Below are 19,547 nucleotides of genomic sequence, written 5' to 3' on the forward strand. Positions count from 1 at the left end.
ACCCCACGTGGTGTGAGGTCTCTCAAGCCGCTGGACCCCTGCCCAAACACCCTCCCAGAAGCTGCCTGAATTTTTACATGGAAAGTGGGCCCATGCTAGGTCCTCTGCACCACCGCCTCAGGTGCTGGCCCTCTGAGCAAAGGTGACTCCCCACACGGCCCCCTGCGGGAGGAGGGGAGCCATCGGCATGCAGAGACACTGTCACGTGGAAGTCATCATATCTTTTATTAATATATTATGCTACAAAAATATTCTTGGCAAAATAACATTAATAGCATCTTTCTTTGTCTTCTATTATATTCTTAAAGAACTCTTCAGGATAATTCACAGAGGTGAGAGGAAGAGGTGATTAAAAGCACAACATCAGGAATACCTTTCCAATACATTACGATCTGAAGCTGTGTCACACAGAGAGAGTGGGGCCGGGACGCCCTGCAAGCTCTTTGAGGCCCAGGAATGGCACAGGGGCTCTGGCTTCCCTTGCTCTGGGCTAGAACATCCCTTGACCAGGAGTCAGCCCCTGCCGCCCCAGCCACTGGGGGCCCAAGTTGGCTGAGAGCCCCGCCAGAAACTTCTTAGACTGAGAGTCTTATTCAAAAGTCCACTTTCCCGCAGTGGGACTTGGGATGAAGGGGCCCTTCGAGGTGCGCTACTCTCTCACCTTCCTTGCCTGCCACACGCTTCTGATCCCGTGGCAGCCCTCAGGTGCTGGGACGAAAGCTGAGCACAGGGCTGGGGAGGGGGGAATGCCTCACCTTTGTGGAGCCCCAGGATTGCACGTGGCATTCCCCAAGCAGGAAACAAAGTCTCCATGTGACAGATAAGGAGATGGAGGCTCAGAGAGGGGCGGGGACGTGCCCAAGGTCACTCAGCAAAGTGGAGGACTCTCTAGGCTATCTCTGGCAAGGAAGAGCCTACACTCGGAGAAAGAGCAGGGAGAGCTGAGAGGCCTCCCCAGTGGCTCATCGGTAAAGAGTCTGCCAGGAATGCAGGAGACTCAGGGGACGTGGGCTCAATCTCTGGGTCAGGATAAGCCCCTGGAGGAGGAAATGGCAACCCACTCCAGTATTCCTGCCTGGAAAATCTCATGGACAGAGGAACCTGGTGGGCCACAGTCCAAAGGGTTGCAGAATTGGACACAACTAAACACACACACGAGGGAAAGCTCAGGGTGTGCTGATGCTCCTGGGAAAGGGCCTGGGAAGGCTCAGTCGGTCCTCAGGCCCCCCCTTTTCTCTCCCTCAGTGTCGGCGCGGGGCAGGGAGGGAAGGAGTTCTGGGCTGGGAGCAGGGGCCTGGGTTCCGGTTCAGCCTTGCCCCACTGCCCAGAAGTCCCCCTGCCCCAGGGCAGCAGGCAAGCATGCCAATTCATGTCAGGCCTGGCTGGGCTGTTGAAGAATGGGGGTGGAGGGTGGGGGGAGTGAGGCTAGACTGATTTCTGAAACTTACTGGTTTAGAGAGCCAGCCCGGGTGATTTTTTTGGCTGCTTAGATGAATTTTTGGAAAAATAACAGTGTTCAAAGAACCTGAGTATTAAAGAGCCAGGAGGGACCCTACCCCACTGCCTTGCCAAGACTTCAGCTCTCCTACCACATCTCCAGCCAGTGGGCCAACTGCCCCTGCTCACACACCACTCCTGATGGGAAACTCACCACTTCTAGGGACACCTGCCATCTTACGACTGCTTTGGCTTTGCGGAGACCCTTCTGCCAGCAGAACCAAGGTCTGCCTCTCTCCTTTCCTTCCTCATTCACTCCTTTCTTCCTCCGTCCTTCTCTGCACATCTCTTGGGTGGCATTTTTGTGTCCAGTGAGGATACAGGGATGAATTCACAAGACCCTTGCAACTGAGGAGCTCACAGTATGATAGGAGAGCAGAGACACAGTCAGTGCAGAGGGCTTCCTGGAGGATGTGATATCTGAGTTGATCCTCAAAGGATGAGCAGTTAGGGGTGAAAGAAAGGCATTTCCAGGCCTGGGAAACAGCATATGTGAAACAGCCTGTCTGTCGTGGGAAGGACAAATATGCTTCAGTCTGGCTACGCTTCATAGACTCCAGATCTTTGACGCTCAGAGCTGGGGGGGGCCCTTGGTGGCCCGCTGCAGCTTCCTGCAGCTTGACTTGTACACCTTCGTGGTCCCGGCCTTCACAGGGTTGCTGGTGCTCAGAACAGCCTGGAGGGAGATCAGGAGACAGGGCCATGCTGACCTGACCTAGAAAGCCCCTAGGTCATTCCGTCAGCCGTTCTGGGGGACAGGACCCAGGGCCACCAGGAACACGCCGGCCCTCAGTCCTTGATCTCCTCTGCCTGCCTCAAGGTCAAAGGTAAGAGTCCTAAGCCAAGGATTTAGGATCTTAACAATGCTCTCAGAGAAACAGGGGCATTTTGTGAGGAGAGGCACATATCATATGCCGGAAAAAAATGTCAGCAGTGGTGGGTGGATTATTCCAAATCACGTGAGTGACTGCAGACGGAATGATGGTTCCCTGGCCCAGGAAGAGAGAATTCAAATGCCCCAGCTGTGCAGATTTCTGTCCATATGCCTCTGGTCTTTGGAAGTATAAGTCAGCAAGTTCTCTACTGCTTGGGCGGGGGGGGGGGGGGGGGGGGGGAGGCTTGAGGGATGTAAGTTTCAAATCCTGGCCAGTGGTGGTTCCTCAGGGAACAGTGGATATGGGCTGCAGATGTCTAACTCACACTGGCCCTGACTGTCCTATCAGTATATGTCTACCTGATCAGGCGGCCCATCTGTCTGCGGCCCATGTGGCTTCCTTTAAACACTTGAGTACTTGGTGGAGGGAGAGCTTGGGATCTCCCAACCTGCTCAGAGGAGGGATCTGGGGAACCTGCCTGTGGTCAGGGGCCTGGACAGAATGACCTGTAAAATTCCTTCTAAGAACCTGGGATTGGGCTGCTTGTTGCCTTTTGATGATGAACTTCTCTATGCCAAGAAAGGCGGCTAGATTTGGCCCCAGCGCAGAGCCTGGCACTGTGTGTGTTTGATAATCACACACTGCATTAATTTACCTCTTTGGCCCCATGCCTGGCACAGATCTGGGCATGCGGTCAGGTGCTTGGACTGTTTACGAAGTGCTTCATCTCTAATTAACCTCGGGCTCTATCTCAATACATCTCATGCCACACTCTGCCCTGAACAGAGGGAAATCTGGCCTCTGTGTTTCTAATTCCTTTACACTTATCTCATCCAAATAGCACTCCGCGCCATCTATCTGATGTCCAACAGGCCTTCTGAGCCTGCTTTAAAAGTCAGCTAAGCCCCTTCCGGCTCAGAAATAGGAAGTCACATTTCTGCCAAGGATAAATGGACTCCAGCCTTGGCCGGGGTCAAGTTCAGTTTACAGTGTGGTACCCACGGGGCTGGCTGGACCCTGTGGAGCAGAGCTCAGGGCTCCTGCCAGGTCTCAAGTTCAAACATATTCATTTGGGTCAGAACTGAAAAGAATTCAGCTGCCTGCCAAGATGCCCCTGGGGCTTCTGACCATCCAATGAGTTGCCCAGAACCCTACTGTCTCAGATAGGAGGCAGCTGCCAGGCTGGGCACAATGGCACTGATGCTAATCAGACACTACCAGGCCTGCTAGGGAAGCCCATGGTGCGGCATCGCTGAGCAACACTGAACTAGCATCAGCAGGCCTGCCCAGCTGTGCAGCCTTGGGGAAGTACCTCGCCTCTCTGGGCCTATCTTCTCACTGTTCTTTTCTGTTGAATGAGGGCCCTTTCCGCTCTTGCGTTCCAGGACCCTGTAACTAATGAGCTGCCAGCCCAGTGAGGGTCCAGGGCTGGGATGCAGCCAACCTGGGCCCTCTGTCTTCTTGGCTGTCACCCTGGGGACAGAGGAGCTGGTCAGCTTCTCTGAGTCTCGGTGGCCTGCCTGCCCCCGTTTGGCTGCTCTGTCTCTGCAGGCCCATCACAACTATCCTCCAGCTTCACTGATTTGGCAGGAAAGCCTCTCATTGGCTCCAGGATAAGACAAGTTGGGGCATGGGACACGTGGCAGAGCCTGCTGCCAGAGCCCTTTGGCTGGAGGGACCAACATGATGACTGTAGCCAAGCGGTCTCTTTGGCTGCAGTAAGAAGCGTGTGCTGGCCCATTTGGTGAGATCTGCCTACCTTGGAACTTTCCTCTGCACAGAGAACCTGACAGACATGGTCCAAGAGACAAGTGTTGCTTTTGAGTCACCCTGATCTAGGGCCAGGTGCTGGCTGGGGAACACTGAACAAGTCCCTTTATCTTGTCCAGGGGCTCAGTTTCCTTATCTGTGAAATGGGGACAATCACATCTCACAGAACTGGCGTGAGGATCCGTGATAAAGTGAGTGTGCAAAATGCCTGCCAGACTTTGAGCTAATGGCAGCTCTCATTACGAGTATCATTACCATGGAATTCCTAGAGGCCCTGTCTCTAAAACCGCACTTCTGTGCTCCTGTCCTTTGGCTCAGCTCACTCCATTTGGTCATGACTTCAACAGCCTCTCCTATAAGCTGAGATGGATTAATGATACCAGCCAGAACAGGGGGAGTCTAGACTCACACCCCGGATCTCCCACTTGCTTTGTGACCTTGGGCAACCGCCTTCTTCTCTTTGGTGAGTTTAACCATCTCAGTTTAACCATCTGTCACTTGGGGCTGGGGGGACCACCTCCCTCAGCGCCAACAGCCCTTCCCCCACCCCAGTGCTTTGGTCGGAACACTTACCAAGAGTTCTGGAGGGCCAGTTCACAGACACTCAGGGTTTTCAAAATAGCAGCATTCTCTTTCCTAAAGTACCTTCCCAGCCCCAGGATGCATCCAGGGGAAGGAAGGACCGTCAGCGTTCACATCTCTGGCTCCCAAGTCCAGTTTCACAAAAGCTAAGCCTGTCTGCCTGCCTCTCCCTCTGAGGACCCCACGGTGGGAGAAGCCAAATCGGCATGCTGGAGGACTCCACTGATCCAGGAGCTAGCCAGTTCAAAGCCACAGTCCCTGCAAGGTCTCAGTTGTCCTGGCAACCTGGGTTCACCTCCTGGGTTGGTGATGGGGCTAGTTATTAACATCGGCCACATAAAAATAGTTTTATCAGTAGAATAAATACATTTTTCTTTTTTAATATGGACACATATTTTACAAAAGAGCCCCATAGCACTATGGGAAATTAAGATCCTTCTACAAAAAAGAAGATGTAAGTCAGGTACAATAAAGCTCTAATGTTTTAACGGATCCCATCTGGACTGCCCGAGAGGTGTCAAGCACCCCTGAAGGGTGGCAGGGGCAGTGGGTGCGGCTGCAGACCTTCCCGTCGGTTTCTCTGGCTTCTTTCTCTGCTCCAGGCAGGCACGCGGCCGAGGTCAGGAGGGTCCGAGGGTGTGCAGCAGGGAGGAGGCTACTATGCTGGCAGCAATGGCAGGGAGCAAGCCCAGGGTGGCCAGGGAGCGGCCGGGGGCTGAGCTGCTGGCGGGTGCTGGCTCTTCCTGCTGCTGGAGTGGGTCGGAGAGCTGGAAGGGGGGCTTGGCGGTCCCGGAGCTGTGCGTGGTCTGGAAGGGCTGTGGGGGTGGCGAGGCTGTGGTGCTGGAGGGAGAGAGATACATGGAATGTGGAACGGCCGCTCAATAGCCTTGTCCTGGGCTGTCATCTTAGAGTTCAGATCCAACTTTCTGTTCAATCTGGGTTTTCTTCCCTCATAAAATGGAGAGGGAAACAGAGGGCTCAGACACGGAATGTGAGCAGCCCAGAGCCACACAGCCAGCCTCCAGTGTGACCACTCAAGAGAACTGAGTCCCGGGCAGAAAGCAGTGAAGTGTTTTGGGAGAGATCCATCTGGAGTCACACTGCGGCAGGCAGTCCTCACACTTATGTACGCAGGGGCCCTGGGCTTCCTGCTGCCCTCCCCTCCCCAGCCTGAAATAAACAGAAAGAACAGTACACAAACAGCAGCCACTGTTAACTGAGCACCTACCGGGAGTCTACACTTCAATACCAGCAGAATCTCTGGTCCTCAAAACAAATGTTCCTCGGGTCTCATCAGATGAGAAAACTGAGGCTCCACAAGGCCAGCTCAGAGAGGGAGTGGGGTGGTGCCTCTGGGGGCGGGAACCCTGGTGACCTCACTCTGCATAATCACAGCGAGTGTTGGTGAAGGTGATCACTCATGAACTGATCAAAATAGAAGCCAGTTTGGGAGGTCACAGGTGAGGTTCCTGGCTCAAGAGAGCCCGTGTGAAAGAGACATGGAAGGCCAGAGACAAGAGAGCGAGACAGAGAAATAAGAAGAGGTGAGGTACCGAAGGAATTGGCGGGCTGAGGCCAGCACTTGGTGGAACTGGGAAGCGGAGGGGAGGGCGGGGGGCCGGGACCAGGTTACCGGCTCAGGTCCAACGGAGATAGGAAATGATGAAGAAAGACAGGGGCAGAGAGCAAGGCAGGGACTGGGGAGGACACAGGACAAGGAGGGAGGCATAACAAAGAGAGACCAAGAGGGAGAGGGCTCTGGATAAAGGAAAGCACTGGACCCCACAGGTGATGGACCTACCCCTGCCCTGTGCAGCCCCAGGCAGCGGAAGGCAGATGGAGATGCAGGTGGAGGATCTGACAAGCCCCATCAGCCTAGAAGGTCAAGGCTGGGAGGGAAAGGCCAGGGACACACAGAGAGGCCGCAGCCCAGTGTGGAGCCAGGATGGCCTCGCAGACGGGGTGACACTGTGAAGGCGGCGAGGCCAGCTTGCTTATGGCTGAGGGCGTCTCCAGTGGTGAGAAGAGCACTTACGCACTAAGGCCCTGCGACAGCTGTGCCAGCACGCTGCTGCTGTTCAGTCACCCAGTCGCATCCACCTCTTTGCCACCCATGGACTGTAGCACACCAGGCCTCCTGTCCCTCACCATCTCCCAAGTTTGCCCAAGTTCATGTCCATTGCATCAGTGATGCCATCCAGCCATCTCATCCTCTGACGCCCTCTTTTCCTTCTGCCCTCAATCTTTCCCAGCATCAGTAGGGCACTGCTAATCCTCAAGACAGCACTACGAAGCAGGCAAGACCATTATCCCGTTTTACGTGTGAAGAAACAGAGTCACAAAGAGGGTAAGCATTAATAACTCGCTCCAGGACACACAGCAGGGACGGGATCTGAACTGGGCGCCTAGTGGGTGCTCTCTAGCAGCTGACAGCTTGGCAGGGAGCCTGCCCCTCTGTGGCTGTCTGCAGAACAGGAAGCCTCCTCCCTGTAGAACACTGCCGGCTCCCCAGTGCTTACCCCGCTCCCTGATGGGCTGCTTACTCCCCAGATTAGCCAGGAGTCCCTGTGCCATCTTGGCTGTGTTCTCACGTGCTGGGCATGAGACCCCAACCACTGGCCACATCACTGTGGTGAGCCCTGTAACCATCACTGCTGCAGCCCAGCCTCGTCTCTGTCCCAGCCAGACCCTCTCACTCACCCTGGCTTAGCCTTGGTGGGGGGTGGGGAAGGGGCAGAGGAGCCCATGGGTTTCAAGCACACCCTTGTCTGTACATGGATCGGGACTTCTGATCAGTGTGTGTACTCGGCAGTGAAGGGGCTTGTCACTCTCTGCCCTGACCCTCCATCTCTGCTCTACTCCGAGTTATGCTGTGGCTGCAGGAACCCACCACATCTTCTCACCCTGGACTCTACAGCTGTTACCTGTGTGTTCCTGTCTTTAGAAATTCCCAGAGACCTAATCAGGAGAGGAGGGTGCACATGCACCATGGATGGCAGGAAGGTGTTTCTGGACAGAGACTCTGTGGGTGGCACAAGAAAGAGGGGGCAGACGGCTTCAGATGCTCCTTATGACCACCCCCCAAGTCTGGCCTGTCCTGCCTCCCACCCCGTGCCAGCCCTCGGAGCACCTGAGACCTCTCACATGATTTGGTGTGGGCTGACCTCCCCTTCCCGGGCTCTCTCAGGAACACTACCCTCCCCAGCCACATCTAATGTCCTGCCATTTTCTGACTCACCTTTGAAGACCTAATTCCATGTCCCCTCACCTCTTTGATCTGTCCTTCAAGCCTCAAGACCCCTGGAAGAGTTGAAGCTCCTATGAAGCCTTTCATATTTCTCACTGCTCACACTGCCATTGGCACCTAGTTCTGCACATGAGGCTTGAGTGGGTTTTGTACATGAGGCATTATGTACAAAACAATGCCTGGTACACTGGGACTGCTGTATGGCATTGGCTGTTTTTAGCATGATTATGACATTTGTGTCTTCATCTCTCTCACTAATAGCGTCCTCCATGTATGGAGCACTTCCTGTATGCTGGCAGACGCTGTGCTCCATGCTATACATATGTCGTCTCATTATTCCCATTTCCAAGATGGGGAAACTGAGCCTGAAGATGTGCAATGGACTGTCTGCCTCCCCAGTCTCAGGTGGGCTGAGGTGCCATCCCTAACTGGGGAGATGGAGAGCCTGGGAGTGAAGCGTGGTGCTTCCTGTCGAGACCTCACACACCTGCGGATGGAGGCTTGCCAGGGTCAGAGAGGACGCCTTCTGCGGTCTCAGCCCTCGGAGGGGATCTTGCACATACCCAGCAGGGCCACTACCACAGCCCCTTCCCTCCCTTTCTTTTCTAGGGAAAAGTCCCTCCCAGCTGCTGCCCTATTTTTTCAGATCAAGAAGCCAGGAAGGCTGGCCTCAGAAGGGAGGCTGGGCTGCCACCTGAGATGCCCAGAATGGGAACCAAGGCTGGCTGCAGCCAGCCCCCCTCTAAGAAGGAAGACAAATAGGCATCTTGAAAACTGTGTCTCACAAGGTACCCAAAGGCATTTGCTTTCACACTTTGAAAACCAAAGATGCAAGCTCCCCCTTGGAGCCTGAGTAGGGGTTTTATATGTTTGGAAGGAGTCCCAGGGAAATGGAGTGAGGTTGCTGGGGGGGGGTTGTCGCAGTGGGCAGAAATCTTCTCCAGATGCCCCCACCTCTTGGGCCCCCTCTAGAAAGCCCAGGCCCCAGTCCAGATCCCAGCCCTGCCCCAGGCCCATGCTGGGGAAAATTGTCTCATGGCAAAGCGGCCTCAAAGCCAAACCAAACACCCCGAGTGTTCCCAGGCTCTGCAGACGGCTGGATCCAAGGGCCGGGTGTGCTCAGAGCTGACAGGGACCCTGGTGTGGGCAAGGGCTCTCTGCCTGGGTGAAGGCAAGAGCCCGAGGTCCCTGTCCCCTGCATGACTTTGGGCAAGTCCTGCCCTCGAGGCCTCAGTTTCCCTGTGTACAATGAAGGAGCAGAAACAGACCCTTGGCTTTAAAGTGTTTTCGAGCTGTAGAAGCCAGAAGTGGGATCACAGGCAGAAGCAGAAGATATGATGCACAGAAACGCAGGGCTGGTGGCTGAGATGTGGCAGCTGGCTTCCCTGAGGCCCCACTGTGGGGCTTCCTGGAGGAGGGCCCCCATCCTGGCACTAGAGGATCCCTAAGAACCACCCGGGACTGGGTCTGGGGAGTCCTGGGGCTGTGGCTCTCTTGCAGTACAAGCAGGTGGGCTCCTCAGAGGGCTCCAAGGAGACAAACGGGAGATAGAGCTGGAGGCATGAGGGCCTGGCTGATGGGCAGCCCTGCTGGCTTGGCGTGGCCCTTGCGATGTGGTCAGGCTGGAACCATCTGGGCAGACTGGGCAGATGCAGGCAGAGGTCTAAAGTGACCGGTATGCCCACAGCTCCCTGTCCTGATATCTAAGGCCCACGCCAGCCTCCAGGCCACATGGTCTTCTCTGTCAGGACTGTCTTCACCTTCCTCTCAGCTTCCTTGGGTCACTTCACCCCTCAGGGTCCCCGACCGTCCTCCCCTCACTGACTGGATTCCCTGCCAGGCACAGGCAGGCTGGCCGTGGCTGCAGGGCTCTTTCAGCTGCACCATAGCTGGGAGCAGCCCCTGCCTGGCCACAATCCAAGGCTCCTCCTGCTCTAGTCCCCACGAGCACTGGACGTGGGCTGGGCACACTGCACGTGGCCATCACATTCTTGTTTAACTGTGTGCTGCTCACCCAGGGGGTCATTTAAGCCTGAGGTGTGCTGATGGCCCAGGAGCCGTTTCCCGCTGGGGGATGGGGCGAGTGGTGCCCTAGACCCGACTCTGAGAGTCAGCCACCAACGGGGGGATAGCTGTTCCTGAGTGTCACCAGTGGCCTAATGCCAGCTCACCACTCTATAAGCACCATCTTTTTACTCTAAGACTCAGAGCAAGGACGAGGAGGGGCTGGGGATGCTGCCCAAATTCATATATGTTCCCATCCACTGAATGATCTTGTTCTCTGATCAGATGGGGTCCTGGCATCATGAAGAGACGCTGAGCACCCTGTCTAGTCCCGGGGGACAGCCTGGCTGTTCTGTGAGAAAGCTGAGCTGGAGAACCTCAGGGCAGGCCGGCAGGCCAGTGGGAAGTATGCAGAGCCCTCCAGGGGTCCAGGGCAAGAGGACACAGTTCTCTCCTCCTCTGCGGGGCCTTGGGCCATCTGCTCAAACCTCGGGGGGAAACCGAGGCCCAGGAGGCCAATGACCCCCTGCTCATGTGTGTCCTGCACCCCCACTCCTGTGTGGTGGCACCCGCAGGGCTCTGCGTCCACCACATACAGACTCCCACCTCTGTGCTTGGCTTCCGGCTGTGCCCAGAGCTCGGGAAACGCTCTCTACCCTGCACCTGCTCCCTCATGACGGTCCCAGCGCCCTGCTCCCTCCTTTATCCAACTCCCCCCCTCCCCCAACGCCCGAGCACACACACACCCCCCAGCGGCCCAGCAGTGGACTGGGAGACAGCAGAGCTGGTGCGACCTACAGAGGACAGCCAAGGCACTAACCGTGCAAAAGGAGAAAACGAGGACGGTCGCAAATCTGACTGACCGGGGCAGTGGCCTGCACAGAGCCAGCGTGGGAATCGACTGCGCCCTGACCTGCCCCTGCTGGTCACGCCGCTGCCCTGTCGCCCCCCCACCCGGCTGACAGACGCAGGGGGCTCCCTGACAGCGCTCCACCGCGGCTGCTCCACCATCTGCAGACACATGCCCCACCCCTTCCTCGGGTCCCCATAAATCATCCTGCCACGAGCTGCTGCTTCTCTAAACTTCCTTCATCGTGTTTACATTTGGGGTAATGAGGGGCGAGGGGAGGCCAGCCTGCTCCAGGTGGAGTCCTGGTCGGGCTCTTCAGCCCCCTCCTCACTCTTTCCCTGCTTCTCTGACTCATGCATGTGGTCAACAAACGCTCACGAGGCCTCTGGTGACCCAGAAGAGTCAACCCAGCTCTGATCCCCAGGGCCTCCCAGCCTAGACGCAAGTGAGGAACTGCTGTCTGTGAGAGCATACCAGGACAGGGGCACCCGAGGCACCCATGGACGGTGCGGGTGGGGTGAGGATGGGGGCTGTGGGAGCCGGGGCGGGGGAGGGGCACAGGGAACACGATGCGGGGAGGAAGGCGAGGAGGAGGGAGATGCTCATCAGGCAAGGACATCAGGGGCGTCTGCATGGTGCTGGACGACTGTGACTCTCAGCATCTGACAGAGCTGGCTGCAGCTTCTGACTCCCTACCTGACTTGAATCCTGAATATTCATTGGAAGGACTGAAGCTAAAACTCCAATACTTTGGCCACTTGATGTGAAGAGCCGACTTCATTAGAAAAGAGCCTGATGCTGGGAAAGATTGAAAGCAGGAGGAGAAGGGTACGACAGAGGATGAAATGGTTGGATGGCATCACCGACCCAATGGACATGAGTTTGAGCAATCTCCAGGAGATGGTCAAGTAGAGGGAAGCCTGGTGTGCTGCAGTCCATGGGATCACAAAGAGTCGGACATGATTGACCGACTTAACAACAACAACAGCAACAACAACCTGATTTGACACACGGTCTTGGGCAAGTTACCTGACCTCACTGAGTGTCAGTTTCATCGTTAGTCAAGCGAAGCTGACTTCCGGGACTCTTGACAGGACTAGGGGTCGTGATGGATGTAAGCAGCTGGCACAGCAGGAACTCAGCAAATGTCCACTCACACCCATTCCCCCTCAGAGAGAGAGGCAAGGACAAAGGTGGGGGTGGGCCATGCACAGTCCGCTGTGCGGCAGCACACAGCTCAGCCAGGACGCCCCAGGGGTCTCACAGGAGGAGGGCAGAAGCTCTGCATCCAAGTGTACCCAGTGAGGGATGGGCGGCAAGGGAAAGCTCTGAGAATCTCAGGCTTGAGGAGGGAGCTGTGCCGGGGCGTGACTGGGGGCCAGAGACCCGGGGGACCTCGCTTCAGGATCACGGGTGGAAGATGAGGTCTGGCAGAGGGAATGGAGAGCGGAGGATGTAGCCAGAGGGGTGGACAACTGTTCTGTGCTCAGTTGTGTCTGACTGTGCGACCCCATGGACCGTAGCCCACCAGGCTCCTCTATCCGTGGAATTCTCCAGGCAAGGCTGGAGTGGGTTGCCATGCCCTCCTCCAGGGGATCTTCCCGACCCAGGGATGGAACCTGGGCCTCCTGCATTGCAGGCAGAGGGGGAAGCAAATTGAGAAAACCCTGAATGGAATGAACACTATAAGGAACCCAGTACTGCCAGAAGGGCTGCAATGGACTCCAGGTCCCCTCCAGAGAGGCCTCCTCTGCTTCCTCTTGGAGAATGGCAAACTTGGAAGCTCTACGAGGGTGGGTAGGGTGAGACCTGGGAGTGGCGGGAGCTGGGCCCTTGCATCTAGGTCCTCGGGGACCTCAGCGCTGGCTTCCCTGTAACGCAGAGAAACTTGCAACAAACAGGCTGCCTGTTGGTGGAACTCTTCTTCTCCAATCCAACCAGATGGAAGAAAGTTATCCAACCACAGTTTATCTATTGGGACTGAGAAGGGATCCCTCTAGTCAAAGAAAAGCTGTTTTCTTCTCCTGAAACCAGGCTCTGTATTCCAGAGAGACATTTTGTGAGAAGGAAACCGTTTGGAGTCATTTGCTGAAATTCGCCTTTCAGACATGGTTAGGAGCTGGGGGTGTGTGGCTGGAGTTGACAGCCCAGCTTCCCTGCTGTCATCCCAAGGACCAGACCCACTGCTGGCCGTGTCTGGTCACCGGGCAGGCTGATCGGGGCCCAGGGTGAATGGCCTGACTGGGAGGGTTCATGGGCTGCCAGCCACTCCCTGGTGGCTCGTGAGCCCTCTCCAGGGCTGTGGAGTGGCTCTCGGTAATGCTGTGCTCTTGTTCCAGACCATGCCGGCACAGGAGCCAAATGTGTCGAGGCCAATATAACTACAGCAGTAACCCCGCCTTGGGCAGGGCAGGCCCGTGGGACCCCTGAAGAAGCGTGTTTCCCAGCAACCCAAGGCAGGCGCTCTGAAACCAATATAGGCCAGATCAGCAATGGACTCGACTCTTACTGGCTGGAAGGCTCTTTAAGACATTGCACAGGCCGCACGTTAAGGCTGTAGACTGGACTATGTCAGCTTTCTGTCTATGACTCAGAGACCTGGCTGAGGGAGGATCTTGAAGGGAATTCCTGTGCAACCCTGGACAAGCCCCCACCCCAGGCCTTGGCTCACCATGGGCAAACTCAGAGCTGGATCCACGTTTCCCAAAGCTGCTCAGAAGACTCCAGCGCACATTCAACAAGCAGCTTCCCGGTTCCAGTGCAGCATGTCCCCACATATCAGGGCCACAGTGGGGCCTGGGGCATCATTTAACAAGCACCCAAGGAAATTCTATCTAGGGATGCGGAGGAAAGCCCCAGATAATGGCCTTTAGGGTCCGGGTGGAGGCTCTTGAGTCTCCACGGGCCTGGCACTGGGCACAACATCCGGCGCTGGGCACACAACCTCCAGCGCTGGGCTACCACGGTGGGCAGGACTCTGCCCGCCCCGGCGGTCATTCCCTGGGACGTCCTGGTTGCTCTGGGGACACTGTTCACCAGATGTGGAGATTTCTGCCCCAAAGTGGAATCTAGGGAGACCACCCACTGCTGGGCCTGCTGGTGGAGGTTGGAAGGCAGCGTCTTGGTTACAGCAGGAGCTGTGAGCACAGACAGGCCAAGGGATTGCTGCAGGGAGACATGGGCAGAGGACAGAGGACGACTGCAGCACCCGCCAGCCCTGAACAAGGATATCACAAACCCCTCAGCCCCTCCTCAGGAGCCCACGGCCTCCACCTGCCATCTCTCTGACCCGCTGCAGAGGCTGGCTGCTCAGACCATCCACCGAGGTCTAGGGAACTCACAGCCTTCTGATGTAACCAGCCTGTTCCATTTCCTCTTACTTTCGCCTTCTGGCCCCTGGGACAAGTGGGGCCTGCTGTGCACCCCAGGTGCCTCCAGGAAAGCTAAGGGCAAAGCAGAGTTTTGTCCACTGCACCTGAAGGGAGCTGCTATTCACTCACCTTTAACTGGAAGCTGACAAGTCAGGTGTGCGCATGCTCCGCAAACCCTGCCGGATGAACCCGGGACAAGCCTATTCCGATCGAGCGCCCACCCGCCACGCTTCCCCAGAGCCGGACTCGTGGATAACAGAGCGCGTGGATAACAGGCCCTGCTGGGTCTGAGGTAGGCCGGCCAGAGAGAGGCCCAGCTCCCGCAGACCTGTCTCCCAGCTCACCTGTCCTCGATGCGCACCCAGAGGTCACTGAACTGCCGCGGCCGCTGGTGTTTGTTCTGCCGCTTGAGCCACTTCTTCTGCCGTCCAAACTCCTCCAGCTGGCTGAGGCTGTCGGGGAGCAGCAGGTGTGGGGACAGCGCTGGGTCCTCCTCCTCCGGTGGGGCGGTGGGGGGCGCCGATGGGGCCGCGGGCAGGGCAGCAGCTGGGGTCGCTGAGGCGGGGCTCGCCGAGGTCCCCGCGGGTGGAGGTGCAGGGCTCCCGGCGACAGGGCTGGAAAGGGGCAATGGTAGGTGAGGCATGCGTGTTGGCGCCTGTCATTCACGTGTCACAGGGCATACAACTCAGTGGGTGGGTTGTCGTGGCAGGAGAAGGTGCCAGGGTGCCCTGCTGAGAGGCACCCAGGAAAACTATTGCCTAGTGTCAGAGAGAGAGCTTTGATCCCTGCTTGCATTTATTGACTCAATGTGTGAAAGTGAAAATTGCTCAGTCGTTTCCAACTCTTTGTGACCCCGTGGACTATACAGTCCATGGAATTCTCCAGGCCAGAATCCTGGAGTGGGTAGCCTTTTCCTTCTCCAGGGGATCTTCCCAACCCAGGGATTGAACCCAGGTCTCCCGCATTGCAGGCAGATTCTTTACCAGCTGAGCCACAAGGGAAGCCCAATACTGATACAATAAATATTTATTAAGCATCTACCCCGCACCAGGAACTTTCTAGGCAGTGAATGTCAGTAGTGACCAAAATAGGCAAAGGCCCTGCCTTATTCGCGCTAATATTCTAAAGCAGGAGACAGAGAGGAAAATGTGCATGATGTCAGACAGTGGTAATTGCTGAGGAAAAAATAAAGCAGAGTCACGAGGGACAGTGTGGGCCATGGGAGGGGGCTGGCAGGGAGGACAGTTTGGTCCCTGTTGGTGACATTTGAGCCCAGACTAGTAGGAGTGAGCCCTGAGTGGGCATCTGGTTCCGTATCTGACCTTGGTCAAGGTCTTGTTCACCCAGCAGCTCTGGCTGAGGGGCCTGAGGCGAGTTGCCTAACTTGTAATGTGGTGTACCTCAGTCTCCCGCTCTGAAAAATGGGGATATTACAGCCAGTGCCTCATAGCTGCATCACGAGTTAACAAAGGCAAAGCACTCAGAAATGGTGCCTGGCAAATAGCGGCTGGAACATTCTAGTAATTGACATCCTTAAATATGAAATATTAACATTGCTGCTGTGTCATTTGTCTAACACACATCTCCTGAGCACCTTTTCAGGGGAGGCAGGACAGCTTGGAGCAGGTTAGAGCTCAAGCTGTGCTGGGCTCCAAGGTGGGTTCAGTCCCTGGCTCTGCACCTTCCAGGCTGTGTACCTAAGGACAGGGACACAAGCGTCTAAGCAGCTGCTGGCTATAAGCGGAAGTTAGTCACTTCATAGGGTTGTCATGAAGATGAGAGATGAGGTCTTAACATAGTGCCTGGCACAGATCTGGCCTCTCTTTAATGTCGCCCACAAGGGAATGGAGCTGGCTGCAGCAGGGACTGATATGCAATTAAGTGTGTGGTGTGGAATCCATATTCCATACAGTGGTGCACAGACACCCTTCAGCCTGGAAACACCCTCCAGTCCTCTCTCTTTTATTCTTTCCTCCCTGTGGTCTACATGGAATTCCTGCTGGGGACATCTGACACGGGGAATGTTGGGCATGGTCCCAAGAATTGTAAAGGCGAGGTGGTGCCCAAGGGAGTCTGTCCCCCGACTCCATTCCACATGCATGAAAGGGGTGAGGGATTTCTCTCTCCTTGAAGGACAGAAGGCCATCAGCTAAGCCTGTCCTCCCCCAGCCCCCATGGCAACCCCAGATTCCCAGGGTCCAGGAGATGCCGCAGCTGCTGGGAAGATAATTCAAAACAGGCAGACAAAAAGATGGATCCAGGAAGCACCTGTGGTCGATGATGGCTTTTACTGTTGGGGCCTCCTTGGCATCCCCGCCCCCTCACCCCACCCGCAGGATTTCAGCAGAGACTCCGGCTGAGAGCGGGCCAGGGTCCATGGGGGCATCCCCCCACTACTGCCTGGGCTCTGAGATGAATAGGAGCTGAGGCAGCATTGCTCAGCTGCCCGCTCCCCTGCCCTGTTGGGACAGACACAATGAGCTTTGAGGTGAAGGTCCTTGGGGCCTGTGGGGAGGGGGAGCTTGAGGAGGGCCTTGTTCCTGAGGCTACCTTGGGTCCCTTACCCTTCAAGCACACGCCTACCCTTGACCCAGTACAGACTGATTTGTGCTGGGCTCAAATAGTCAGGAAGAGCAATCTGGTGAGGCTGACTCAGAAGATAGAAGGGGGAGGAGTCCAAGGTTTGTAAGTTCCTCCAGAAGTGCCATGGAGACAGGAGGGCATGGGCCTGGAGCTGGGAGACTAGACGTTCCAGGCTTCAGGCCCATCTTTGCAGAGTGAAGAGCAAGGCTACAGTCATTTCCGAGCACCTCCCACCCCTGAGCCTCACCCCCAGCCCTTGAGGGAGGGTTGTGGTGAAGACCTCAGGAAGGCCCTAGAGCCAGACTTCCACTGAAAGGAGCTCTGTTTCAGCCTGGGACTGAACCCCCGTTAGAGCCCAGGACAGCTTGAGCTCTAACCTGCTCCAAGCTGTCCTGCCTCCCCTGAAAAGGTGCTCAGGAGACGCGTTTTAGACAAATGACACAGCAGCAATGTTAATGTTTCATATTTAAGGATGTTAATTACTAGAATGTTTCAGCCGCTATTTGCCAGGCACCATTTCTGAGTGCTTTGCCTTTGTTAACTCACACAGCCTGCAAGCGGCTTCACCTCTCTGGGCCTCAGGTGCCTCAATTTTAAGGGATACTCATTGTTCCTGCCTCACGGGGTTGTCGTTAGGATTTGATAAGCTAAAAGCACTTAGAACCCAGTACACAGTGAGTAGTCAATAAACATCAGCAATGATTATTCAGGGCTTCCCAGGTGGCGCAAGTGGTAAAGAACTGACCTGCCAATGCAGGAGACATAAGAGATGCAGGTTCGATCCCTGGGTCAGGAAGATCCCTGGAGGAGGGCATGGCAACCCACTCCAGTATTCTTGCCTGGAGAATCCCATGGACAGAGGAGCCTGGTTACAGTCCACTGGGTCTCAGAGAATCAGACACAAGTGAAGCAGCTTAGCACACACGCACACATGATTATTCAAGCTTCTTTTGGACTCTGGGTTCATCAGGGACAAGGGCCTAAATCGCTCTGGCCATCGCTGTGAGGAAGGCTCCTGCTCAGGTTGGCCTGGTTTGGGATTCTGTCATCGTCTTCCAGGGCCGCCCAGCATGCGCTGATGCCTCTCCATGCCCAGCCTGTTGCTGGCACTGTGGACCACAGGTAAACCCAGCTGGCCTCCTCCCTTCCTCGGCTTCCAGCTTAGAGGGAGACAGGAAACCCCGCAGAGAGAGGGGCCTCTATCTGGCTCTTTGGGCTGAGTGAGTGTGCTCTAGCAGGAAAGTCAGGGGCGAGAGACCCAGCCAAGAGACAGCAACAGGCAGGTATAGTCAGAGGTGATGAAGACAAGGTTTGGGTGGGGCTGAGACTCAGGGCAGAGGCCTGGCCCTGCCTGTTGTCATTATGGCCTCATCTTGATTCAAGGCCTGGGCATCTGCCAGGTCTTCTAGGCAGCAACCCAGAAGTCCTACAGAGTCCCTGCACCCCACCAATCACCAGTCTCGAAATCTTGAACATCTCTCAAGACAGTGCTCCGCCCATTCCCACCTCCACTCTTCCCCACCGTCCTGACCTCCTGCCAGGATTACCCATCAGCCTCCTCCCGGTCTCCCCACCTCCAGCCTAGCCCCCGCTCTTGGGTGCCTGCTGAAGGCCGGTCCCTAGGAGGCCCCAGAGGGAGACTCTGCCCTCCAGGCCTGAGCAGGAAGGCAGGGTATGGCCCTCTGTGCAGCACGTGGTCAGGCATGGCCTGTGGACCAGCAGCAGTGGGCCAGCCAGTCCCCCGCCCCCAGAGGCCCTGGCTGCTTACCTATGGATGGTCTGCCCTGCAGGCGTGTGCTCCACCTCCAGCCCTGCCTGCCGAAGGACATCGATGACTGTGTTGTTCCCCAGAAAGTGACCTGGAACACAAGAGACGAAGTGGGCTCAGCCACATACCAGGTCACTGGTGATTGGAGAGAGCCCCAGGCCGACGGCCTAGGCCAAAGTCAAGGGCTAGACTCCCTGAAAGGCAGTGTGGTGTAGCTGGAAGATGGGCCAGTGCCGCCCTGCCTGGATCCAAACCCCGACTCTGTTGCTCATCCGTTGTACCGCCCTGTGCCTCAGTTTTCCCATCTGTAAAGTGGTAACAACTGTACTAGCAGCCTCGAGGGTTGTTGTAAGGACTCCAGGAACACTGGCTGGCATGCAGTAAAGGCTCACCGAGTTTCCTGTTGCATCACCGTCCCACACACCATCGAGCTGACCCCAGCTGTGGACTGTCCCGGTAGGGACAGCTTGCAGGAGTCACACAAGGACCAGCTCTGAGAAAACCTCCTCCAACAGGCCTCAAGGTCCAACAGGTTTACGGCTCAGCTTTGTCAGTTCCAGCAGCAACTCAAGTCTCCCTTCCTCGCAGGGAAATGGAGGCGGGGTTCTGTGTGTGCATGTCTGTCTCCTCACTAGGCTCCAAGAGGCAGGGACCACGTGGCCACTGCCCCCGCATGCTCAGTACGCATTGTCTGGACCCAAGACTTTCAAGATTCGTTTGTTCACCATCTATCCACACACTGCGACCCAGGCCCTGGGATGGTCCCTGAAGACTCACTGAGGTGTAAGATTCTGGGGAAGGAGAAAGTAGTAGGATTCTGTGTGTTGGGAGACAGGCTTCCCAGGTGGCAACAGTGGTAAGGAACCCACCTCCCAGTGCAAGAGACAGGAGACAGACGGGTTCAATCCCTGGGTCAGGAAGATTCCCTTAAGGAGGGCATGGCAACCCACTCCAGTATTCTTGCCTGAGAGTTCCATGGACAGAGGAGCCTGGTGGGCTA

At 56.2% G+C, this 19,547-nt stretch overlaps 1 protein-coding gene across 1 annotated transcript in view; it reads right to left on the reverse strand.

The window, feature by feature from the left end:
• Nucleotides 1–5,088: 5,088 nt before the first annotated feature.
• Nucleotides 5,089–19,547, reverse strand: part of TRABD2B (TraB domain containing 2B) — a 222,084-nt gene continuing 207,625 nt past the window's right edge. Inside the window, exons 5-7 of the mRNA XM_069558937.1 lie at nt 18,548–18,638; nt 14,541–14,810; nt 5,089–5,564 (exon numbers count right to left, since the gene is read on the reverse strand). Of these exons, the coding sequence (XP_069415038.1) occupies nt 5,345–5,564; nt 14,541–14,810; nt 18,548–18,638 (581 nt within the window). The 3' untranslated portion in view covers nt 5,089–5,344. The remainder of the gene's footprint in view (nt 5,565–14,540; nt 14,811–18,547; nt 18,639–19,547) is intronic.

Source organism: Ovis canadensis, chromosome 1 (genome assembly GCF_042477335.2).
Source record: "Ovis canadensis isolate MfBH-ARS-UI-01 breed Bighorn chromosome 1, ARS-UI_OviCan_v2, whole genome shotgun sequence".
NCBI classification, from domain to species: Eukaryota; Metazoa; Chordata; class Mammalia; order Artiodactyla; family Bovidae; genus Ovis; species Ovis canadensis.